The sequence below is a fragment of the Loxodonta africana genome, chromosome 18 (assembly GCF_030014295.1).
Source record: "Loxodonta africana isolate mLoxAfr1 chromosome 18, mLoxAfr1.hap2, whole genome shotgun sequence".
NCBI lineage: Eukaryota > Metazoa > Chordata > Mammalia > Proboscidea > Elephantidae > Loxodonta > Loxodonta africana.
In genome coordinates, this window is record NC_087359.1 from 24500339 (window position 1) to 24527492 (window position 27154).

The following is a 27154-nucleotide window of genomic DNA, read 5'->3' on the forward strand; positions in this document are numbered from 1 at the left end:
AACCCATGGACGACAGGTTTCAGCAGAGCTTCGAGACTAAGAAACACTAGAAAGAAGGACCTGGCAGTCTACGTCTGAAAAACTGGCCGATGAAAACCTTATGAACAGCAGCAGAACACTGCTGCTACAGTGCCAGAAGATGAGCCCCTCAGGTTGGAAGACGCACAAAATACGACAGGGGAAGGTCTGCTTCCTTAAAGTAAAGGATAAGGAAGCAAGCAGAGAGTTGGGGACCTCATACCACCAAGAAATCAGCACAAGGAGCAGAGAGTGTCCTTTGGACATGGGGTCCCTGTGCCTGAGAAGCTCCTCAACCAGGTGAAGATTGAGGACAAGGACCTTCCTCCAGAGCCAACAGAGAGAGAGAGAAAGCCTTTCCCTGGAGCTGACGCCTTGAGTTTGGACTTGTAACCTACTAGACTGTGAGAAAATAAATTTCTCTTTGTAAAAGCCATCCACTTGTGGCATTTCTGTTAGAGCAGCAGTAGATAACTAAGACATTGGCTAGGAGAATACCACGAAGATGTTTACCTGTGTTTTAATGGCTATATGAAGGCATACTACTATGTGGATCATAACAAATTATGGATAACATTGCAAAGAATGGGAATTCCAGAACGCTTAACTGTGCTCATGAGAAACCTGTGTACATAGACCAAGAGGCAGCCATTCGAACAGAACAAGGGGATAGCACATCGTTTAAAGTCAGGAAAGGTGCACGTCAGGGCTGTATCCTTTCATCATACCTATTCAATCTGTATGCTGAGCAAATAACCCGAGAAGCTGGACTATATAAAGAAGAACGTGGCATTAGGATTGGTGGAAAACTTGTTAACAACCTGCGATACACAGAGGACACAATGTTGCTTGCTAAAGGTGAAGAGGACTTGAAGCACTTACTGATGAAGATCAAAGACCACGGCCTTCAGTATGGATTACACCTCAACATAAAGAAAACAAAAATCCTCACAACTGGACCACTAAGCAACATCATGATAAACAGAGAAACGATTGAAGTTGTCAAGGATTTCATTTTACTTGGATCCACAACCAGCACCTATGAGAGCAGTCAAGAAATCAAAATGACATATTGCATTGGACAAATTTGCTGCAAAAGACCTCTTTAAAGTGTTGAAAAATGAAGATGTCACTTTGAGGACTAAGGTGCACGTGACCCAAGCCATGGTATTTTCAATTGCCTCATATGCATGCGAAAGCTGAGCTATGAATAAGGAAGACTGAAGAATCGATGCCTTTGAATTATGGTGTTGGCAAAAAATATTGAATATACCATGGACTGCCATTAGAATGAACAAGTCTGTCTTGAAAGAAGTACAGCCAAAGTGTTCCTTGGAAGCAAGGGTGGTGAGACTTTGTCTCACGGACTTTGGACACATTATCAGGAGGGACTAGTCCCTGGAGAAGGACATCATGCTTCGTAAGGTAGAGGATCATCAAAAAAGAGGAAGACTCTCAACAGGATAGATTGACACAGTGGCTGCTATAATGGCCTCAAACATAGCAACAATTGTGAGGATAGTGGAAGACCAGGCAGCGTTTTGTTCTGTTTTACATGGGATTTCTTTAAGCCAGAACCAACTCGAGGGCACTCTGTTTATATAGTCTATTATACTGTGGTGACTTTCATGTTGTCATGATGCTGGAAGCTATCTCATTGGTATTTCAAATATCAGTAGGGTCACCTGTGTTGGAACAAGGTTCATCAGAGCTTTCTAACTAAGACAGAGTAAGAAGAAAGGCCTAGCAATCTAGTTCTGAAAAGAGTCAATGGAAACCTTATGGATCACAACAAAATATTGTCTGACATTATGCTGGAAGATGAACCCCCTTAGAAGACACACCAATTACACAGTGGCCCTGACAATGGACTTGAGCATACCAACAAACACGAAGATGGCACCAAGCAACGTTTCATTCTGTCGTACATGATATAGCATGACTCAGAGCTAACGCGATGGAAACTATTACAAGCACACACTTGACATATATTAAAGCATTTAATCCTCACAATGGCCCTGGGATGTGGTATGATGTTGATGTTGCTGTTAGGTGCCACTGAGTCCATTTCAACTCACAGCAACCCGATAGGACAGAGTAGAACTGCCCACAGAGTTTCTTAGGCTGTAATCCTCATGGGATCAGATCACCAGGTCTTTCTCCTGTGAAGCTGCTGGGTGGGTTTGAACCACCAACCTTTCAGTTAGCAGCTGAGCACTTAACTATCATGCCACCAGGGAATGATAAGGATCCCCATTTTATAGGTAAGGAAACTGAGGCAGAAGGAGGCTAAAAAAACTTGCCACACACTGCTATAAATGGCAGAGCCATGGTTTGACCCAGGCATTTTGTTCCAGAGCTCACACTCCCAGCCACTGTGCCTGTAGTATTCAAAAATTCTGCGCTTGTGCCATTAAACCAGGTTGCCCCTGTTAGGAAGTCCAGAAACTTGTCTCAAAAGTCAGAGGGATGGGGCTGGGGAGACTTACTCTATAGCCAGTCTTGGGGGGAAGGAGAACCCCCAAGAGATAGAATGAGGTTTTAAAGTGGAGAGGAAGAAGGGCCCAGTCCCCCAGGCCCACTGTAAAGTAGGCAATACGGCACCGGCCTTGAGGCTTAACAATCCAAAGACCATATGGTGTCAAACATACACACACATGCATGCAAAAACACACTCATGCACACGTGTGCACTGACACAGGCATACAGACACACGCATGTGAACTGAGGAAACTATTACTGGCTTCTATTGAGCATCAGAAAGCTTCCTAAGGTGATAAATCACTGGTATGGGCTATTCAGGGAGGCTGGGGAGCTTCCAACCTGGAAAACCTTTCAAAGAAAATCCAGACATCTGAACATCTGAAGACAGGAGGCTGTACCTAATAGCCTCCAGTTCCCTTGAGCAAACCTTGCAATGATTCTAATAATTCAAGCTTCTGGAACAAGGAGAGTCCACTTAGCTTCCTCATCTCCAGGCACTCCCCAGCCCACTCCAAACTGGCTCCCTCAGTCTGGACTCCAGGAATCTCTCCTGTCACCCAGGGAGCTCTGCTGACAGCTCTTTTCTGGAAGCCTCCCTCCTTCACCTTCCAGACCTGTCTTCATCCTCCTTTGGCCTCCTGACCACTCTTTTTCTCCTCCATTGTGGGCTTGTCTTTCTCTGCCCGTCTCTAAGAAGTCAGAGGCTCCAGGACCCCCTCTCACATCCTATGGGAGGTCTCATGTTGTCCCTCTCTCTCCAGTCTCTGGGTGGTGCAAACAGTTAACACACTCAGCTGCTAACCCAAAGGTTGAAGGTTCAAGTCCACTTAGAGGCACTGCCTTAGCTATCTTGTGCTGCTATAACAGAAATGCCACATGTGGATGGCTTTAACAAACAGAGGTTTATTCTCTCACAGTTCAGGAGGCTAGAAGTCTGAATTCAGGGTGCCAGCTCTAGGGGAAGGCTTTGGGGGAAGGTCCTTGTCATCAATCTTCCCCTGGTCTAGGAGCATCTCAGTGAAGGGACCCTGGATCCAAAGAACTCACACCTTTCCTGGTTCTTGTTTCTTGGTGGTATGAGATCCCCATAACTGCTTGCTTCTCTCTTTTGTATCTCAAGAGATTGACTCAAAATACAACCTAATCTTGTAGTTTGAGTCCTGCCTCATTAACATAACTGCCTCTAATTCTGCCGCATCAACGTCATAGAGTTAGGATTTACAACACATAAGAAAATCACTTCAGATGACAAGATGGTGGACAATCACACAATATTGGGAAACGTGGCCCAGCCAACTTGACACACATTTTGGGGGGGACAGAATTCAATCCACAACAGGCACCTTGGAAGAAAGGCCCAACAACTGGCTCCTGAAAAACCAGCCGTTGAAAACCCTGTGGAGCAGTTCTATTCTAACATGCATGGGGTCACCATGAGTTGGAACTGACTCAATGCTATCTGGTTCTGGTTACATTTGGGGGTAGTTTGTTACTCAGCAATGCATAACCAGAACAATGTCTCTCTCACTAGACGATATTTGGTTCACTATTGTGTCCCTAGCACTAGCACAAAGTAGGGGCTACAAAATGTACACTGACTGGACAACCCCACTATTCACTTCGCTTTTGCACAACGTAACAAGTCTGAAAAAAGAGACACGGGCCTGGGTTCCAGAAGATAGGTTAATTCCCTGACGCCACTTTTTTTCAAGGCAACAAATGGTAAAGAAGGGACATGGTCACTGAGCTACTTGGAAGTGCTGGCCCAGCCCTGAAACCACTCTCTCTCTTGGAGCCAGCTTGTGTGATACCTCTGTCTGAAAAAATGTGGGTGGCGAAGGCAGGTGCACCAATGTTGGGTTCGGACGTGAGAGTGCGAGGCTCAGCTCAGGCTTTACACCTGCCAGCACTTCCTTCCTGAGCCTCAGTCTCTTTTAGGGGCTGGAAGAATCCTTGCAGCCTGGGCGCCTGGGGGAATCTCCCAGGCATGTGCATTTCTCAAAGCTTCCTAATACCATCCAAACATACTAGGGCCATGAGGTCAAATTACTGGGGCAAAATCCAGGGCCCTGATATTGCGGGTAGCTGGAATTCCAAATGGGTCCCACTTGTAGCTCATACCTTTGCTCCCAAGACAAATGTCCACCTCTACCCAGCTTTTCTTCTTCTCTTCCTGCATCCACACACCCAGTGCAAAACATCCACACAAGGGCTCTCCTATTCTACACTCCTAAATGTTCCTCTAATAATAATTATTTCTCCAGTATTGAATGCTTACAGAGGACTCATTGTAACCCAGGCACTTTTCTAAGCATTTACATACATTAAGGCATAACCATTTGTTGCCCTGGACTCATCCAGGTTTGAAATTGTCGTTCTCTATGGGCTGGCCCAAGCTTGTCCATGTCATCTCTTTATTTGCAACAGCAGGACCCACTGCACAATTTGTGGGGCTCAGTGCAAATGAATATGTACATGTCCCCTTGTTCAAAAATTACTAAACAATGGAGTAAGGTGTATATGAGCTTATATGTGACAGACTGACTTGATTTGTAAACGTTCACTTAAAGCTCAATAAAAATTATTTTAAAAAAAGATAGCATGAAGAGTCAAAAAAAAATTACTAAACATTTCAAGATGGCGACAGTAATGCATTAAATCAAGGGCGGCCCTTCTAAGCATGGGACCCCCTGGGACTACAGAGGTTACATACCCGTGAAGCTGGCCCTGCACAACAGCATTGATCCTCTCTTGAGCCCCAGTCACTCCTCAGCCCACTGGGCTTTCCAGAGCCAGGGGAAAAAGGCCCGTTGGTGTCAGGACCCCAGACATTACTCCTTTTGGCACTTGGTTGTTTCCTTTGTCGTCTCTGCAATGTCTGGTTCATCTTTAGATGTTTTCCTGCACAGCTGCTCCTGCCCTCCCAGTCTTTCCTAACTTAGTAAATAGCACCATCTTCCACCCAGTTACTCAAGCCAAAGGAATCATCTGTGATTCCTCTTTCCCTCACAGCTATTAACATGTCCTATCAACCCTACTTCCAAATACATCCAGAAGCTACCCTTTATGGATTGCATTGTGTCTGCCAAAAATATGTGTCAACTTGGCTAGGCCATGACTCCCAGTATTACGTGCTTGTCCTCCATTTTGTGACTTGATATAATTTTCTTATGTATTATAAACCCTAATCTCTGGCTGTGGTTAATGGGGCAAGGCTAGGTTATGTTAAAGAGGGTTAGGGTGAGATGCGACACTCTTACTCAGGTCACAGGCCTGATCCATGTAAGGAGAGTTTCCCTGGGCTGTGGCCTGCATCACTCTTTATCTTATAAGAGATAAAAGGAGAGAAAAGCAAGCAGAGAGATAGGAACCTCATACTACTAAGAAAAGAAGTGCTGGGAGCACATCCCTTGGACCTGGGGTCCCTGCATTGAGAAGTTACTAGACCAGGGGAAGATTGATGACAAGGACCTTCCCCTAGAACCTACAGAGAGAAAAAGCCTTCCCCTGAAGCTGGTGCCCTGAATTCAGACTTCTAGCCTCCTAAACTACGAGAGAACAAATTTCTGTTTGTTAAAGCCATTCACTTGTGGTGTTTCTGTTATAGCAGCACTAGATAGACACTATCCATTTCTCTCCATTGACCTGCTAACATCCCAGTCTAAGGCAACATCGTCTTGCACCCAGCCCACTACCATAGTCTCCATATTGTTTCCACACCAGGGCTGCCATGCTGTATAACTCTAGGGGGCACCATTCACACCAGGAGTTGAGTAGTACATAGCCTGCCCAGCTATATGTGATGGCCCTGCTCCCCACATCCAATTCCTATCCTCAACCACCACCACCCCACATTTTCCAAAAGCAGCCGAGTAACTCCAAAAATGTTTATTAGCTGTCTTAGTTATCTAGTGCTGCTGTAACAGAAATGCCACAAATGCATAGCTTTAACAAACAAATTTATTTTCTCACAGTTTAAGAGGCTAGGAGTCCAAATTCAGGGTGCCAGCTCTAGGGGAAAGTTTTCTCTCTCTGTTGGCTCTGAAGGAAGGTCTTTGTCTCTTCTGAGTTTCTGCTCCTGTGCAGTTTTCATGTGGCTTGGCCTCTCTCTTTCCCCATCTTTGCTAGATTGCTTGCTTGTTTAATCTCTTTTGTATCTCAAGAAAGATTGACTCAAGACAGACCCAACACTAATTCTGTCTCATTACCATAATAAAGGCAATCCATTCCCAAATGGAATTATAACCACAGGCATAGCGGTTAGGAAGTAAAACACATATTTGGTGGGTCGGGAGACATAATTCAATCCATAACATCAGCTAACTTTAGTCCCTGGCTTGAAATCCTCTACAGGGTTCTCATGCAATAAAAATAAAACCCAAAGTCATTACCATGGTCTATGGACCCTACATTGGAGCTTTCCAGGCAGGAAGCTGGAATACACTGATGGGTCCAAATGGGTCATGGTCTTCCAAGATAGTTTTCGCCTCAGCCGCTGGGGCAGCCGGGGGAAGGTGGGAGGGGGCCTGAGGCAACTGGAGGCTCCAGGGCCACCTTGTAAGTTGCCTCTGCCTATGGCCTGCACAACTCCAGGGAAAGCAATCCCTGTAGAGTATCGTGTGAGAGAGTCCTTGGGTGGGGCCCGAGGCCCTGGTGGAGGGAGACCCAGGCTGGCTGCCTCCAACTCTCTCAGTGGAATTCCCTAGAGAAAGGCACAAATATCATTCATTTCTGTGTGTGACACAGCCCAGGGTCTACACCATCCAAGTTGTCTTCCTACAACACCCCAAACTCAGTCCTGCCTCAGGCCCTTCTTATGTTCCCTCTGCCTGGAACACTTTGCTCTGGTTCCCACAAGGTGGCTTCTTCCTGCCCTCTGAGTCTCAGTGCCTATTTTGTTCCCTCAGTGAGGCCTTCCGGACCAATCACTCTCCACTGCATCACCATTTTACTTTGTGGCCCTCATCGTATCGGACATCATCATTCTCATGGATTTGTCTCCTCGCAAGTCACCAGGCTCCCTCATCTCGAATGGAGTTCCATGAGAGCATGGGTGTATCTGCCACCCTCACCATTTTCCCTGAGCTTAGAACAGGATCTGGTTCCTGACCTCAGGAAGGCTGTTTCTCCACTGTTGGCCATTCAGGTCCTGCACTCTACCTGGTGAGACCCACTTCTGGTCTGCTGGGACAGAGTAGCCTGCCTTGACGCCGCTTTGCTCAACGGGGGTTCTCTGCAGGCACCAAGACTTAACCTGGTTATGCAGACATTGAGATGCCATTGGACACCCCTCCCTTCACTCGTCATTCCGCTCTTCCTCCAAATGGGTACATACACGTTTCAATGATCCGCTGCACCACTTCACCTGTGAGCTGCTGGCTTAGTTCAACCAACCACAACAGAGCCACCTGGGGAGCTAGAGGAATGAAGAAATAAGAGCCCCTTCCATCAGAGCTTACACTCTAGCAGAAGTGTCAAGACATATTAGGATACATCAAAATGAGACAAGCGCCATCAGAGACAGGTAACTTAATCCTAAATCTCAGTATCCTTGTCTGCAAAATGGGCACCATCATACCTACCTTGCCAGGTGATTTGGAGATCCAATGAGATGACACACAAAAGGTACCTAGCACAGTGCCTGATACAGTGGTTTTTTAAAAAGTCATACTAGTAAACATGGTTACTGTCCTCACTAGCTAAGGGGGAGTAAGAGAACGTTCCAGAAAGGAAGCCGTGGGCAGGGCCATGAATGGTTAAAATTTCAGGGGTGAGTGTCACTTGTTGGCTACTGGTCCTGTGCTGGCCTTTTGTTCACTGCCAGGGTACAGGTCACCTCTGCCTCGACATGTGCAGAGTCCTCTCTCCCAAAGCCTGACCCCCCCTCCACCAACCCCCGGATCACCCTGGCTGGAAACCGAGGCATCGTCTTCAACTCAGTTACATGTAAGCTGAGACCTAAAGTATAAACAGGCATTAACTTTATGTCTTATAATAATAAAAATAGCTACCACTTATCAGGTGGCCACCACCTTAATCATATTACATACAATATTTCTAAACTTTAAAACAACCTATAAGAGAGGTTAGAGAGGTATCAGAATTCCCATTTTACAGATAAGAAAACCAAAGCCAAGAGAGCTTAAGTAGCTTTCTCAAGGCCACACAGCTAGTACAGGTGCAGAATGTGTCTTATTCCACCCACGCCTGGCAAGTCCATTCCAACTCACAGCGAGCCTATAGGACAGAGTAGAACCACCCCATAGGGTTTCCAAGGCCGTAATTTTTACAGAGGCAGACTGCCACAGCTTTCTCCTGCGGAGCAGCTGGTGGGTTCAAACCACTGACCTTTTGGTTAGCAGCTGAGCACTTAACCACTGTGCCACCAGGGCTCCTATCTTACTCCAAGGCCTAATGGTTGGGCTACATTAAAGACTGTTGGGCCCTACAGTTAGGAAATGACAGAACTAGAATTTGAACCCAGGCCTGCCCAACCCAAATCCTGTCCTTTCCACTCTGGAGGCAACTGAGTGAAGGCTGGCTGGGGCTCAGTCAGCCTGCACAAGGTATTATGTTAACTAGGTCACTGTTACAGGAGCTGGTCTTGGGCTGTGGAGACCTGAGACACAGTCTTGGTGGTGCCAGCCCCAAGAGCCTGACTCACATCTGCACGAACCATGTGAGCCCAAGAGAGACATAGAGTGCCCATATCCCCCACTGACTTCCAAGAAGGCTCACAGGATCCCGCGTGCCAGCACAGTCAACATGTTTACATGGGAAATCAGAATCTAAAGTTTGCCATGGTGAGTGTGGAACTCATTAATGCTGTTGTTGTTAATTGCTCTCGAGTCAGCCCCCAACTCATGGTCACCCCATGCACAACAAAGCAAAATGCTTCCCAGTCCTATGCCATCCCCACGGTCATTTGTGGGTCAGACGGTAGTGATCTATAGGGTTCTCGTTGGCTGATTTTCAGAAGTAGATTGCCTGGCCTTTCTTCCTAGTCCATCTTAGTCTGGAAGCTCCACTGAAACGTATTCAGGACCAGAGCAGCACGAAAGCCTCTACTGACAGACAGGTGGTGGCTACATACGAGACGCATTGGTGTCATGGATTGAATTATGTCCCCCCAAAATATCTGTCAATTTAGCTAGGCCATGATTTTCAGTATTGTGTGATCATCCACCATTTTATGTGATTTTCTTGTATGTTGTAAATCCTATCACTATGATGTAATAAGATGGATTAGCAGCAGTTATATTGATAGGTCTACAAGATTAGATAGTGTCTTAAGCCAATCTCTTCAGAGATAGAGAGAAGCAAGCAGAGAGACATGGGGACCTCATACCATCAAGAAAGCAGTGCTGGGAGCAGTGTGCATCCTTTGGACCTGAGGTTCCTGCGTTGAGATGCTCCCAGACCAAGGGAAGATTGATGGTAAGGACCTTCCTCCAGAGCCGACAGGGAGAGAAAGCCTGGCGCCGTGAATTTGGACTTCTAGCCTACTGGATTGTGAGAGAATAAACTTCTCTTTGTTAAAGCCATCCACTTGTGGTGTTTCTGTTATAGCAGCACTAGGTGACTAAGACAGTTGGTCACCAGGCTTCAAACCTGGGTCTCCCACATGGAAGGCGAGAATTCTGCCACAGTCCACACTCATTAATGCTAAGAAAATTCATAATGTATGATAGAAAAAGTCCGTTAGTTTGCTAAGCCCGAGGGACTTTTGTCCACCGTGGATTGAGCTTTACCAGTGGGGCCGGGATACACAAAAGCTGTTGACCACCGTTTCTTCTTGCCTGGAAGTACCAAAAATACATTGCTCGAATGGTCCACCTGCTTGCTCATTTTTAACGGGCTGCCCTGAGTCTTGTCTCTCCTTGGATATGTTAATGCCATCATCTTGGGAATAGGTAGAGCATGTTTTTACAGCAAGATACAGCTTTGAGTTCCTTCACAGACTGTTGGTTCCATGAGGACAATGCTTAGGGTTGCAACTCCAGCCCCAAGCACAGTGCCTGGCACAGTGGGGCTGCTCCATAAATACCTGGAGAATGAACAAACAAAACTAGAAGAGAAAAGCCAGGTCGTTTGATTGAAAGAAAAAAAAAATTAATCCATCTGCGCATAATTGTTTAAGCTGCAGATTTAGGACTCAATTCTTTCCCCACAGTGTGTTAAACTTCATTATCTAACTCTCAGAAACAATCTTATTTACTTTATTTTCCAAGCCTTCAGAGTGAACTGATTGTAACCCCTCTCCCCGCCACCCCCCAACCACCTCCCACCTCAAATAAACAACTAACAACACCCTGTACAGCCAAATGAACTCACTTGCAGGTCACCCTTTTTCCCTCTCCTGGCTGCTGTCTTCAGTTGCTGGGGACTAATTAATAAGCGATAAAATGGTCTTGCTATTTGGAAAGATTCTTTGTTTTTCCCCCAGATTTATCGGGGCAGGCTCAGGCCGGTTCACCAACAGGGGTCCTAATTAAAGGCTGAAAATAAATGGTAAAGCAAAGCTGGAGCTACAGAGCCAGACATTACAGCAGCCCTGTTAACAGGAAAATCAACGCAAATTAAGACACAGCCAGACAGAAACCAAAGCAACTTGCCATTGCATAAATTACGTGTATTAGAACTGGGTAACGCTGGCGCTGGAAAGGCTGCCATAAAAGCCCTGAAGAGACATAACATCGTGAAGTTAAGTGTGTCCAGCCTTCATTTACAAGGAATTTAAAATAGATGATGATACTCTCTATGGCCACTTTCTAAATTGCTATGTGACTGGAATAAAAACCATTCTTGCCCCATTCATAATTCAAAGGCTGGGAGGTGGAAACAGATTTTAAAAGTCATTTGCCATTGCGTTTATGTGTACAGGAGTCCCTGTGAGGTGCGAAACTGGTTAATGCCCTTGGCTGCTAACTGAAAGGTTGATTGAGTCCACCAAGAGGCACCTCAGAAGAAAGGCCTGGCAATCTGCTTCTGAAAAATCATCAATGGAAAACCGTACGGAACACAGTTCTACTCAAACTCACATGGGGTCGCCATGAGTCGGAGCTAACTTGATGGCAACTGGTTGTGTGTATGTGGGACAGGATGGGAGGTAGAAACTGGAAAGGTGGTGAAATAGGACTTAGACGTAGGGAGAACTGGCTCACCTCAGCCTCGATGTTGTTTTCTGTTAAATGGGATGACAACAGCTGACGCATCTCTCAGAAGGCTGTTGTGGGGTTCTGTGAGATAACTGAGGCGAGGAGATAATTGAAATGATGCGTACACAGATGCCTTGTAAACTAGATGCAAATGTCGCAGCAAAAAGTGAACTTGCTATGTCTGTGTTTATTTATTCATTCAGTTATTCATTCATCCTCTTGTTCTTTTCAAAGAAAGACGCCAGGCAGCTGAGCTCAGTATGATCCTGGGCAATTTCCCCCTTTCCTTTTCACATTCTCCTTGTGGGTAAGAGCATGTTCACACTCAAGGAAGGACACACACAAGGTATATGACAACAGGACACACACACGGGGCATCTCAGTGCCTCCTGGGCTTGTCAATTCTCTCCAATGCCATGAGCATGACCATGAGCCAAGCAAGCCATCCTGGAGCTTCCGGCAATCTTTCCTCTGCCCCAGCCTCTAGTGTGGCCAACCTACCTCTAGTAAGCTGGAGCAGCCCACCTCAAGTGCAGCCCAGATAGCTTCAGTGCTTCAGGGCTCCCCACTGCCTGCAGGGTCAGGTCCAAACACTCAGGCATGGTACACAAAGCCCTTGACCAGGGGCTCCATCCAGCCAGACAGCCTCCCACTCCCTGACCCAGGAGTACTAACCACTAGAATATAAACACCCTAAGACCGAGGATTTTTGATTGTTTGGATCATTGATGTATTCCCAACACCTGGGACGGTGCCTAGGCGAGGCTCAGTGAGTATTGGCTGAGTGAATGGGCAGCTTCCAGTTCCAGGTCTTCGCATGTGCTTTTCCCTCTGTCTACAACACTCCTCCTGCCTCATCTGCTTAATTCCAACTCATGTTAAAGTCTCAGCACTCAGGTCATAACAGATAACCTTTGTTGAGTAACTCCTGGCTTTGTTCTAGAGAAATGTTCTTTTCCAGTATCCCTGCACCACTATCTCACTCTGAGTGCCAGCCCAGGGCCTTTCTCATTCTTGACTACAGCCAAATTATAATTAATGTCTTAATTCTATCCCCTAAGCTGTCAGTTCAGAGTGCCTGGATGATGCAAATTGTTAGCACTTGGCTGCTAACTGAAAGGTTAGAGGTTCAAGTCCACCCAGAGGCACCTTGGAAGAAAGGCCTTCAATCCACTTCTAAAAAATCAGCCATTGAAAACCCTATGGAGCACAGTTCTACCCTGACACACATGGGGTTGCCATGAGTTGGAGTCAACTGGACAGAACTGGTATAAGCTGTCAGTTCAGTTACATCCCACTCCTGCTATAAAGGTACCAGGGGTGGGTGACACACCAGGAATTCCTGCTCTTGGTGACATTACCATTCTAAAAGCTGGGCTTCTTGCCTTTGTTTGCCACCAGGACATAAGCTTCTTGAGGGCAGAGCTGGCCGCGGTCTCCCAGCATTTGTCCCATGACCTGCTCTTAGTTGGAATTCATTACCTAATGACTATACTTGGAAGGCTGAAGAGAGTACCTAATGACGGTAATTGGACGGGCTATTTTGAACTCTCTGGGTAAGCGGATTGGCACCAAAGTCCTCTAGTTAATCTTTCAGTTCCTGTTTTCCAAGACCGTCTATCATCTAGATCATCGTGTTCCTGTGTGGCCACATCTATTTATTAACAGAGCCCAGGTGAAAACCTGTAGTCTCTTTGGTTTCACCTTCGCCCTTCCCTCAGTTGATAAGCGGGCATTATGTAATGTTTATATCTATTTGATATACACCCAAGTGCAAAGATGTAAAGCTGACTCCCACAAGATGCTGGGAGCTTACAATGTGAAGATAGGATAAACCAGAAAACCCAATCCGTTGCCGTAGATCAACTCCAACCCATAGCAACCCTATAGGACAGAGGAGAACTGCCCCACAGGGTTTCCAAGGCTGTAATCTTTATGGAAGCAGGCTGCCACATCTTTCTCCCACCGAGCAGCTGAGTGTTAAAGTTAACCACTGTGCCAATAGGGCTGGGACCTCCTAAAACAAACAGCTCAGAGTGAATGGTGAAGGTCAGCAGACAAGGGGCTTTCTCCCTCATGATTGTCTGCCCACCCCGAATCAATCTAAGTGACTGTATCTGGGGGTTGGATCAAGATGGAAGGGGATTACGTGGTAAGGGCAATCTTTTCTCCCTAATATATGCCTTGCTCAGAATGTCCTTTCTACCCTAACTTGAAGAGCACCCACCAGACACCCACCTGACAATCTTCTGCAGTTCTGAGTGCCAGCTTGGGTCTTGTCTCCCTTTGTTGTTGTTGTTAGGTGCCATCGAGTCAGTTCCGACTCATAGCAATCCTATGCACAACGAAACGAAACACTGCCTGGTCCTGTACCATCCTCAAAATTGTTATTATGCTTGATCCCATTGTTGCAGCCACTATGTCAATTCATCTCATTGAGCATCTTCCTCTTTTTCACTGACCCTCTATTTTAACAAGCGTGATGTCCTTCTCTAGGCACTGATTGCTCTGGATAACATGTCCAAAGTATGTGAGATGTAGTCTCACCATCCTTGCTTCTAAGGAGCATTCTGGCTATACTTCTCCCAATACAGATTTGTTCATTCTTTTGGCAGTCCATGGTATATTCAATATTCTTTGCCGACATCACAATTCAAAGGCATCAATTCTTCTTCAGTCTTCCTTATTCATTGTCCAAATTTCACATGCATATGAGGTGATTGAAAACACCATGGCTTGGGTCAGGTGCACCTTAGTCCTCCAGGTGACATCTTTGCTTTTCAACACTTTAAAGAGGTCTTTTGCTGCAGATTTGCTCAATGCAATGCATTGCTTGATTTCTTGACTGCTGCTTCCATGGGTGTTGACTGTGGATCCAAGTAAAATGAAATCCTTGACAATCTCAATCTTTTCTCCGTTTATCATGATATTCATTATTGGTTCAGTTGTGAGCATTTCTGTTTTCTTTATGTCGAAGTGTAATCCATACTGAAGTCTGTGGTCTTTGATCTTCATCAGTAAAGTGCTTCAAGTCTTCTTCACTTTCAGCAAGCAAGGTTGTGTCATCTGCATAATGAAGGTTGTTAATGAGTCTTCCTCCAATCCAGATGCCCCGTTCTTCCTCATATAGTCCAGCTTCTCAGATTATCTGCTCAGCGCACAGATTGAATACGTATGGTGAAAGGATACAACCCTGACGCACACCTTTCCTGACTTTAAACCACGCACTATCCCCTTGTTCTGTTCCAATGACTGCCTCTTGATCCATGTACAGATTCCTCATGAGCACAATTAAGTGTTCCAGAATTCCCATTCTCTGCAATGTTGTCCATAATTTGTTATGATCCACACAATCGAATGCCTTTGCATAGTCAATAAAACACAGGTAAACATCTTTCTGGAATTCCCTGCTTTCAGCCAGGATCCATCTGACATCAGCAATGATATCCCTGGTTCCACATCCTCTTCTAAATCCAGCTTGATTTTCTGGCAGTTCCATGTCGAGACACTGCTGCAGCCACCTTTGAATGATCTTCAGCAAAATTTTGCTTGCATGGGATATTAATGATATTGTTTGATAATTTTCACATTCAGTTGGATTGCCTTTCTTGGGAATAGGCATAAATATGGATCTTTTCCAGTCGATTGGTCAGGTAGCTGTCTTCAAATTTCTTGGCATAGATGAGCGAGCACTTCCACTGCTGCATCTGTTTTTTGAAACATCTCAGCTGGTATCTGTCAATTCCCAGAGCCTTGTTTTTCGCCAATGCCTTCAGTGCAGCTTGGACTTCTTCCTTCATTACCGTTGGTTCCTGGTCATATGCCACCTCCTGAAATGGTTGAATGCCAGCCAATTATATCTGATATAGTGACTCTGTATATTCCTTCCATCTTCTTTTGATGTTTCTGACATCGTTTAATATTTTCCCCGTAGAATCCTTCAGTTTTGCAACTTGAGGCTTGAATTTTTTCTGCAATTCTTTCAGTTTGAGAAATGCTGAGTGTGTTCTCCCTTTTTGGTTTTCTATCTCCCGGTCTTTGCACATGTCATCATAATACTTTGTCTTCTTGAGCTGCCCTTTGAAATCTTCTGTTCAGCTCTTTTACTACATCATTTTTTCCTTTTGCTTTAGCTACTCGATGTTCAAGAGCAAGTTTCAGAGTCTCTTCTGACATCCATTTAGGTCTTTTTTCTCTCCAGTTCTGAGTGCCAGCTTGGGTCTCGTCCCCCTTTGAGTTACTGCAAAATGGGGGAGGATGGCTAAGAAAGAGTCCTAGCAGTTAAGAAATGAATGGATTTTTGCCAAAAGCCAATTCTGAAAGCAGAAGTCAAACCAGGTGTTTGGCTGAATTGACAGGTCAGTTCATTTCTCACTGAGGGCCTTTATGGGAACAGCCTCAAGCCCTGAGAAGCTCTGACCTTCCGGTGGTGAGTATTGATCTTTGAATCCTAGCTAAGCCACTGCCTACAACTCTTAGCATCATCAGCGGCAGCATCGGCTTGACTCAAAATTAAATTAGGAGCATGGAAGGAAGAGAGATCAAAGTATAAAGTAAATATATTGCAAATCAATTTGCATAAGTAAATGTATTTACAGTATACTGGCAACCTTACTTCTCAGTCAGCCTGGCAGACAAGTGACTGGGCAGTGTCTGGGCTTTGCCGGCTGTGACCACTTCTCTTCCACCATCAGTGGTCTTTCTCCTCTCTCCCCAAAGACTTCTGGATCATTACTGCTCTGAAGCTCAAACCTCAGATTGGAAATCCACTGCTTGAATCCAGTCACCCAACCAGGAGCCACATGCAGTTACTTTCCAACCTGAGAATGTTCAGGAAATATGTTGCTTGTTTCATCCCACATGAAACCAGCACTGGCCTTCTTTGCATGTGTTGCTGACAAGAACGAAACTAGGGTTGGATTATCGAGGTTATTCATCGGGTTCTCGTGGTGTTTTGAATATTTGTCAGACTGTTTGGAGAGCTGGAAAAGGTGCCAAAGCAATGCACTTGTCCATTTTTCTTTTTTTTAAAGCATAAGCAATTCCTTCCTCTAGTTCAGATCGTGATGCAAGTTGCCTTACTTTCCTCCCTTTTCCAATTGCTTGAAATTTTTAAGTTTTAGTTGACTTCTAAGCCTCTGGCATTTTCACTTAAATTCCAACATTTCAATTTTCTTCTGATTATCTTATCATTTTTTAACTTACAAATGTTCAATTGGATTGCCCAGCTCAGATTTGCAAAGAGCACTGGCCAAACAAGAGCCCACCAGGTCAAGGGCAAAACATTTTGACTGTTCAGCCTCCTGACAAGCACAGGGCACACAAGGGCACTCACAGAACACTGGGGAGTGCCAAACGAGATGCCCTCTGGGAAGGAGATGTTTGCTGATTTGCGGTCGATTTCATTGTTTTCATCGATGGATTGTGTTTTAGTATTTTTAAGGTGGGTGATCTGCAAACTAGTTAATTCACAAACTAGATCATCTTCCTCGCATGGTGGAGAGCTGACTACAATAGTAAAAAGCAAGTAATTTCTCTCTGGGACTCCGTTTCCCCAGGAGTGATAAGGTGATGTGGCTACTCTCTGACCCAGGCTACTGTGAAGCTATGTGAGCTCAAGTCTTGAGATTTAAGGGCACAATCCTTATTTTATCTCCATGTAAATGGAGTTTAGGAAAACTGGAAATGAATGCCAAGATACAGAGGAAATGAAAGGCTCCACTTTTCTTCGCTCAAGCATTCTTTTTTTTTTTCCATGCAGCAATAGATGACATCACAAACATGTTATGAATTGTGCCCGCTACATCCACAAAATTGGCAAACTGCATCTACCATACCCAGGTTAGCAAAATAAATAAATTAAATAAAAACTAATGGTGTGTCCAGGCAGGAGCTTTGGGAAATTTGGTCTACGAATGAGCAGATTCTGGGAGAACAGCTAAACTCTATGGCATAGCTTAGGGAAGGGTGGAGTTTGGGGTGTGAACAGAGCCAGACGCTGTTGGAACATACAAAAAACAAAAACAAAAAACCCTTGCCATTGAGTTGATTCCAACTCACAGCGACCCTATAGGACAGAGTAGAACTGCCCCATAGGGTTTCCAAGGCTGTAAATCTTTAAGGAAGCAAATCATCTCATCTTTCTCCCACGGAGCATCTGGTGGGTTCAAACCGCCAACATTCAGCTTGCAGCTAAGGGCTTAACCACTACACCAACATAAGCTGAGAAAATATGCATGGCCCTCCAGCCAGGGGAGGGCAGCAAGAAGAGCAAGGCAGTGGGGCCAGGGTTATAGGAACAACCACAGCTAACAAATATCAACACCAGCATGTGCCAGGTACTCTTTTAATGCCTTACATGACTTAACTCATTTACTCCTCAAAATAACCCTGTGGTGTAGATGCCATGGCTGTTCCATTTTAGAGATGAGGAAACTGAGGCTCCATGAGGTTTAGTAACTAGTCTAGTGCCCCAGAGTTAGTAAAAAACAGACCCAGGCAGCCAAGAAGTAAGAGGAACATAGAGTGATGGTGAGAATCAAATGAGTAATATCCAGAACCTGGCACCTGGCAAACAGTTAGTCAAGGGGTAGCTACTGTTGCAACTGTTGTGTTGATTCAAATACAGGCGACGGCCCAATGGGAAAGGGGCCCCAGAAATCCTTTGCAGGTTACCCCCATAGGGAGTAATAGAGTGGTCCCCAGGACCCCATTTCTTCCTTCCCTGATTTATCATCTGAAACTTCCATCATGCAAAGCTGTCAATTTGATAATTCAAACTGACCTTGTTTATAATAACAATACGGAGCCCTGGTGACTTAAGCAGCTCCTCTGCTAACCAAAAACTGGTAGTTTGAACTCACCCAGCCACTCGGAGAAAGACATGGCGATCTGTTCTCATAAAGACTGCTGTCGTTGGGTGCTGTCAAGTCAGTTCCGAGTCATAGCACCCCTAGGTACGACACAACAAAACACTGCCCAGTCCTGCACCATCCTCACAATCGTTACGCTTGAGGCCGTTGTTGCAGCCACTGCATCAATCCATCTCGTCGAGGGTCTTCCTCTTTTTCCGATGACCCTGTACTTTACCAAGCACGATGTCCTTCTCCAGGAACTGGTTCTTCCTGATAACATGTCCCAAGTACATGAGATGAAGCCTTGCCATCTTTACTTCTAAGGAGCATTCTAGCCGTACTTCTTCCAAGAGAGTTTTTTCTTTCTTCTGGCAGTTCATGGTATATTCAATACTCTTTGCCAACACCATAATTCAAAGGCATCGATTCTTCTTCTATCTTCCAGCTTTCACATGCATATGAGGCAATTGAAAATACCCTGACTTGGGTCAGGCGCACCTTAGTCCTTAATGTGACATCTTTGCTTTTTAACACTTTAAAGAGGTCTTTTGCCGCAGATTTGCTCAATGCAATGTGTCCTTTGATTTCTTGGCTGCTGCTTCCATGGGCATTGACTGTGGATTCAAGTAAAATGAAATTTTCAACAACTTCCATCTTTTCTCCATTCATCATGATGTTGGTTTTTGGTCCAGTGTGAAGATTTTTTGTTTCCTTTATGTTGAGGTGTAATCCATACTGAATGCTGTGGTCTTTGATCTTCATCAGTAAGTGCTTTAGGTCCTCTTCACTTTCAGCAAGCAAGGTTGTGTCATCTGCATAAACACAGGTTGTTAATGAGTCTTCCTTTAATCCTGATGCCCCGTTCTTCTTCATACAGTCCAGTGTCTTGGATTATTCGCTCAACATACAGACGGAATAAGTATGGTGAAAGGATACAACCCTGACACACACCTTTCCTGACTTTAAACCCGCAGTATCCTCTTGTTCTGTTCAAACGACTGTCTCTTTCTACAGGTCACTCACGAGCACAATTAAGTGTTCTAGAATTCCCATTCTCTGCAATGTTGTCCATAATTTGTTATGATCCACACAGTCAAGGGCCTTTGCATACTCAATAAAACACAGGTATTCTTTCTGGCATTCTCTGCTTTCAGCCAAGATCTATCTGACATCAGCAATGATATCCCTCGTTCCATGTCCTCTTCTGAATCTGGCTTGAATTTCTGGCAGTTCCCTGCAACCATTTTTGAATGATCTTCAGCAAAATTTTACTTGCACATGGTATTAATGATACTGTTTGATAATTTCTGCATTCTCTTGGATCATTTTCTTTGGAATGGGCACAAATATGGGTCTCTTCCAGTCGGTTCGCCAAGTAGCTATCTTCCAAATTTCTTGGCAGAGATGAGTGAGCACTTCCAGCACGGCATCTGTTTGCTGAAACATCCCAATTGATATTCCATCAATTCCTGGAGGCTTGTTTTTCGCCAATGCCTTCAGTGCAGCTTGGACTTCTTCCTTCAGTACTATCAGTTCTTGATCATATGCTGTCTCCTGAAATGGCTGAATATCAACCCATTCTTTTTGGTACAGTGACTCTATGTATTCCTTCCACTTTCTCTTGATGCTTCCTGCATCATTTAATATTTTCCCTGTAGAATTCTTCAATATTGCAACTCCAGGCTTGAATTTTCTCTGCAGTGCTTTTAGCTTGAGAAATGCCAAGCGTGTTCTTTCTTTTGGTTTTCTAACTCCAGGTCTTTGCACATTTCATTCATATATAATACTTTACTTTGTCTTCTCAAGTCACCCTCTGAAATCTTGTTTAGCTCTTTTACTTCATCATTCTTCCTTTTGCTTTAGCTGTCCTATGTTCAAGAGCAAGTTTCAGAGTCTCTTCTAATACCCATTTTGGTCTTTTCTTTCTTTTTAATGACTCTTTCTTTCTTCATGTATGATGTCCTTGATGTCATTACATAACTCATCTGGTCTTCAGTCATTAGTGTTCAATGTGTCAAATCTATTCTTGAGATGGCCTCTAAATTCAGGTGGGATATACTCAAGGTCATATTCTGGCTCTTGTGGACTTGTTCTAATTCTCTTCAGTTTCAACTCGAACCTGCATATGAGCAATTCATGATGGTCTGTTCCACAGTCAGCCTCTGGCCTTGTTCTGACTAATGATATTGAGCGTTTCCATCATTTCTTTCCACAGATGTAGGCAATTCGATTCATGTGTATTCTCTCTGGTGAGGTCCACATGGATAGCCACTGTTTATATTGTTGAAAAAAGGTATTTGTAATGAAGAAGTAGTTGGTCTTGCAAAATTCTATCATGCCATCTCTGGTGTTGTTTCTATCACCAAGACCATATTTTCCAACTGCTTTTCCTTCTTCGTTTCCAACTTTTGCATTCCAATCACCAATAATTATCAATGCATCTTGATGGCATATTTGATCAATTTCAGAATATAAAAGTTGGTAAAATTCTTCAATTTCTTCATCTTTGGCCTTAGTGGTTGGTGTGTAAATTTGAATAATGATCGTACTAACTGATCTTCCTTGTAGGTGTAGAGATATTATCCTATCACTAACAGCATTGTACTTCAGGACAGATCTTGAAATGTTCTTTCTGTTTGACGATAAATGCAACATCATTCTTCTTCAATTTGTCACTCCCGGCATAGTCCAATTCAAAATGTCTAATTCAAAATGGCCAATATCAGTCCATTTCAGCTCACTAATGCCTAGGATGTGAATGAATATGCATTCAATATCATTTTTGATGACTTCCAATTTTCCTAGATTCATCCTTCATCCATTCCACTTTCCGATTACTAATGGATGTTTGCAGCTGCTTCTTCTTGTTTTGAGTCATGCCACACCAGGAAATGAAGGTCCTGAAAACTTGACCCCATCCATGTCATTAAGGTCGAATCTAGTCTGAGGCAGCAGCTCTTCCCCATTTGTGTTTTGAGGGCCTTCCCACCTGAGGGGCTCATCTTCTGGTATTATATCAGACAATGTTCCGCTGCTATTCATAAGGTTTTGACTGGCCGATCTTTTTCAGGAGACTGCCAGGCCCTTCTTCCTGTTCTGTCTTAGTCTGGAAGTCACAAAGATTACAGCCAAGAAAACCCGATAGGACAATTCTACTCTGTAACACAGGAGGTCACGATGAGTAACAATCAACTCGACAGCAACTAACAACAACAAAAGAACAATAACAAGCATAACAACAGCTAACATTCATCCAGCCCGGTGGCACAGTGGTTAAGAGCTGGGCTGCTAATCAAAAAGTCGGTGGTTCAAATCCACCGCCGCTCCTTGGAAACCCTGCGGGTCAGTTCTGCCCTGTCCTATAGGGTTGCCACGAGTCAGAGTCGACTTGATGGGAACGGCTTTCTTCCTTTTCCAGGGGGAAAGGTACTGCGTGCTACGCTCTGGGATAATTTACTTGGATAGGTTACTTCATTTAATCTCACAGCTTCCTATGAGGCTGGTACTGTTATCCCCATTCACAGGAGAGAAAAGCAAAGCTCTGCGGGATGACGTAGCTTACCCAGGTCACACAGGTAGAAAGCAGCAGAGGCAGGATTTGAACCCAAGCAGTCTGGCTTAAGAGCTTGCCCTCTTAAGTACGATATTTAGCCTTAAAACCAAAAACCGAACCTACCACCATCGAGTTGATTCCAACTCATAGCAACCCTATAGGACAGAGTAGAACTGACCCACAGGGTTTCCAAGGAGCACCTGTGGGATTCAAACTGCTGACCTTTTGGTTAGCAGCTGTAGCTCTTAACTGCTACACCAGCAGGGTTTCCATATTTAGTCTTAGGTGTGGCAAACATTTATTGAGCACCTGGCACGTTAGACTATGTGAAAGGTAAGTACAGAGATAAGTAGTATTGCTAATACAAAGGAGAGAATAGAAACGATACTTTCTCAAGCCACTCTGAGACCTCTTTGGCCATAAGAGTTTGTGTCTGAAAGCCACGGTTCCCTGCTGGCCATGAGTAGGCAGCCAGGAGAAACCTCAGCCTCACAGGAAGGCTGGCTTTCCTGTTAACAAAGCACAGAGCAAAGAGACCTCAAATCAGAGGGCCGTCTGCCTGGCCACTGTCACAGGTTCAGGTAAAGAGAATACCTTCACAGAGGGGAGAACCATGGACCACCAAGCTGTATCTGTATCTGGCCTCTGAGGCACTCTTTCTGCTTAGGGTGAGCACATGCGGGCAGAGAGGGCTTGTGAGAAGAAAGCCTAGATCTTGCCATCTTGGTTTAAATAATGGGCCTGATATTTCCCCAGTGACCCACTTACAACCAAAGCAGAAGTTTTTTTAAGCATTTGACAACCCAGGACCCTTAGAGGACATGGTGAATGCTATAGATCACTGTCTCTCCAGGAAAAAAAAAAACTCCCACATGCAAAATTTGGGGTGACATTTCAGGATGTCTTAGACTCTCCTAAGATTCCTTTATTGATTAACAAAGATTTATTAATTGCCTACTATGGTCCAGGAAGCATTGGTGGTTCAGTAGCAGAATTTTAGCCTTCCACATAGGAGACCCAGGTTTCACTCCCAGCCAATGCACTTCACGTGCAGCCTCTCAGTGGAGGCTCGCATGTCGCTACGATGTGGAACAGGTTTCAGCAGAGCATCCAGACTAAGATAGACTAGAAGGAAAAGCCTGGCAATCCACTGCTGAAAATCAGCCTGTGGGTCACAATGGTCTGATCTGTAACCAATCATGAGGATAGTGCAGAACTAGGCAGCGTTTCTTTCCATTGTGCATGGGATTGCCGCAGTAGGGGGCTGAGTCAGCAACAGCCGGCAACAACAACTACGTGCCAGGCACAGTGCTAGGTGCTGGGAACATAAGTGTATGGGGGGGGAGGGGTAGACAGGGCCCTGCCTTCCCAAAGCCCAGAGCCAGAAAGGAAGTCAGATGGCTAAACAATCACCATGAAAAGCAACAAGGGCCATGGCAAAGAGAGTACAGGGTGCATTGGAGGCACCTGAGAAATGGTTTCCTGAGTACCTGATGTGGAATTGAGGCCTAAACGGTGAGTAGAAATTAATTAACCAGGGGAAGTACAGCAGGAAGAAGGAACCCAAAGGAGACACCCAAGAGTGAGGCAGCAAGTCAACAGAGATGAAGGGCAGTAAGGAGAACCAGTGTGGAGTGTGGGCCAGTCTTGTTAGCTGCTATGCAGGGTGTGGATTTTATCTCGAGGGCCACAGAGCGTCTTTGAAAAGTTGGAAGCAGAGGAGTGAGTTTCTAGAAAGTTCACCCTGACTGAGGAAAGGAAGACGGACTACAGTGGGGTGAGACCAGATGCAGGGACGCCAGGGGGTCTGCATCTCAGGGGTAAAGCTTTAAGTTCAAGAATGCAAGTGGCCAAAACTCCAAGGAGATGCCCCACACATTGTCCTAATGAGCTAGCTGGAACCATTCCCACTGAGCCAAATGGAGAAGCTTAACCCAGTGCAGATGAGACCCGAGTTGGTCAGTCAGATCAGCATTAGCCTGAGAAGAAAAGCCACAAGTCTAAATGCTCCGACACTTGTTCTCAGTCTGAGGCATTTGAACAAAACTCTGTGCTGGCTCTTTTACAAGCACATCAACCCATTCAGATGCACACCTCTCCCTTTCTGCATCCCTGAGAGTTCGGTGCTCCTTATGTGGACCAGTATGTCACAGTATGCCTTTGAGTGTGGTGCTAAACAGCTATGTGTATGATAGAGGTCTCTCCATAGCTCAGCTGCCTAGCTGACTTTTAGTTGCTTTTCAAAGGTCACCTTCTTCCTTGCAGCCACAGGACTCCAAAAAATGTTGATATAGGCTCACATGATCCTTACTTTCCTTTAAACTCAACTTCTCTGCCAGATAGCACGTACCTTGGGGGCAAGGATTTTATCTCGTTCATCTCTGTATTCCCAGTTCCTAATATACACACGCACACGAACATGCACACACAATAAATGTTATCGGATGGATGGATGGATGGATGGATTTCTTCATATGCTGTAAGGGCTTCCAACCAAATAGATATACAAATTAATCAAATCAACATGGATTCATCTACGGCTCTTTAAGTGCTTTAAACTGCCCCCCCAAGAGTTGTCAGTGTAAAACACCCAAGGAGATGCTAACTTGGCATCTTCGAGACTCACCGCATTCCTCCCGAAGCCATCTTATCAAGGTGGGCCGTGTCCTTTGTTTCTGCCCAGTTCGCTCCCAGGTCACCCCACCCCATGTCATCTGCCAAAATGATCACAAAATTTGGTTTCTGGCCTCCAGTCTTCCCACTGAAGCGAAAATCCACCACAGGATAAAAAAATCCCAGGAAACTCAAGCCCACTATCAAAACCTTTAGAAAAAGCCAGCCCATGGTGGTAAGAAAAGGGTTCCAGTTGTTGGGGTGATGTCGAGCCACCCCGAGAGATGATTCCGAGAGCTCCCTTCGGCTCACTTTCAGTGTAGGACGTCCTTGGAGTGAGCCTGTGGGGTTTGCAGGAAGATAGGTGTAAGTGGGAGCTGCAGTGGGGATGGCAGTGATGGCTATAGGAACAGTGGGGGCTGCAGAAATGATGACCCCCTCTGAAGTCCTGATTTGGGAAAGTGAGGAAATTTACACCCCTGAATTCGATTTAACCCTTTTCCGTAAATGTTATCCCACCAGCAGCCTACAGCTCAGTAGGATCACTGATTCGTGCATCAGTTAGGCCTCAGTGTCAACAACTTCTTTTTCACTTGGGTTCTATGTACCGTTGCACAGTTAACTTATCACGGCCACTTAGAAAGTGACCTTTATGTGTTGGAGCAGTAGCATAAGCCTCGCATCTGTCTGGGATCCCAGCTGGTAGCTGCAGGATAAGTTCTCACATCTGCAGAACACCTGGATGTTCTAGAAGCCGCAGACGGCCCCGAATGGGTTTCTGAGTTCCAGATGGCTCAGGGCTTCATGTTTCTGTAAGATTTCCTGAAAGAACAAAAATTGACAAGAAAACAGTGTTAAAACTGCCAGTGCAGCTGTGTTTTACTCAGTAGCTTAGGAAATGATCACTTTTCCATGCCAACAGATGTTTTCCCTCTTATTTGAATATTTCACTGGTTCATCAGTTTCTCCACGTGAAAAATAGCGATGATAATAATATTTGCAACGGGCCTATAGTCACAGGGCTGGACGCAACATTAGAAATTGTTTCTCCCAACCCACTCAGCTGCAAAGATGAGAATACTGAGGATCAGCGTTCTGGATGGAGTCAGGGCCAGCACTCCGCTCTGCCAAATCCCAGGCCATACTTCCCACCACCATGCTCCTCTGATTCACAAGGAATTCCCAAGCCAGTCGTGGTTTTATCAAGCCCATTGCAAATTTTACAGAAAAGGGCGAGAGCCTTTTTACCAAGACATGACTCTGTAACAGGAACACCGTAAACTAGTATTTCTATATAATATCGTTGATAAAAATTAATTTGGGGGAAAAAAGGAAATGTTTAAAAAAAAGCTAATGAAGGATACATGGGTGTTTACTATAAAACTTAATTTTGCTGTATGCTTGAAAAGCTTCACATAAAAATTTTTAAGAAAAGGAAATGTATCCCTTTAAATCCTGACAGTGTAAGTTTTACTAAGAAAATCTAAAGATTCTTGAGATCAGTGCTTCCCACACTTGATGTGCATATGAGTTCAGCTGGGAAGTTTACCAAAATGCATCTTCAGGAGGTATGCCCGGGGCCTGGGATTCTAGACTTCTAACAAGCTCCCAGGTGAGCTCTATCTGCTAGTCCTTGGACCACACTTCGAGTAGCAAGATGCTAAAAAACACAAACATCGTGAATCTGGTCTTAGAAGAAAAGAGGAACTGCACAACCTGACTGAAAAGGACTCGGCTTCAGTGGACAAGCACAAAGTAACAAATCAGATTGTTTTTTGTTTTGTTTTGTTTTGTTTCCAGATTGAGTTTTGAAAGACAGGAATTCAAGGTTATACGCTCAGCTGGAGGTTGCAAATGAAGCAGGGGATAAAACCATATTACTCCTAGTTCACTTAAAAGCCCTAAATTTACAAGGTTACTAAGGAGACAGGAGCCCTGATGGTGCAAACAGTTAAGCACTTGGCTGCTTACAGAAAGGTTGGTGGTTCAAACCCACCCAGCTGCTCCATGGGAGAAAGACCTGGCAATCTGCTTCTGTAAAGATTGTTGTTGTTGTTGTGTGCTGTTGAGTCAATTCAACCTCATAATGACCCTACAGGACAGAACAGAACTGCCCCATAGGGTTTTCTAGGCTGTAATCTTTAAGGAAGCAGACTGCCACATCTTTCTCCTGCAGAGTGACTGATGGGTTCAAACTACCGACCTTCATTCAGGTTAGCAGCCAAGCACTTAACCATTGCGCTACCAGGGCTCCTTAAAGATTACAGTCAAGAAATCTTTATGGGGCAGTCTACTCTGTCACATGGGTTCACTATGAATCGGAATCGACTTAATGGCATCCAACAACTAAGGAGACAGGAGAGCTGACTTCTGGGCCAAATAGCCAAATACGAACCTCAGTTGAACATCCAACCCATGGAGAGGATTAAAGGAGAACCAATTTATAATACATAACAATGTTGCTAGGGCTGAGT

At 44.9% G+C, this 27154-nt stretch overlaps 1 protein-coding gene across 3 annotated transcripts in view; it reads right to left on the reverse strand.

Moving 5' to 3' along the window:
- ARSG (arylsulfatase G) overlaps nucleotides 1-27154 on the reverse strand; it is a 133475-nt gene that overhangs the window by 60258 nt on the left and 46063 nt on the right. For all 3 annotated transcript variants that reach the window (XM_023556957.2, XM_003417205.4, XM_064270835.1), the window contains exon 2: nucleotides 24694-25502. In XM_023556957.2, the coding sequence (XP_023412725.1) occupies nucleotides 24694-24911 (218 nt within the window). In that variant the 5' untranslated portion in view covers nucleotides 24912-25502. The remainder of the gene's footprint in view (nucleotides 1-24693; nucleotides 25503-27154) is intronic.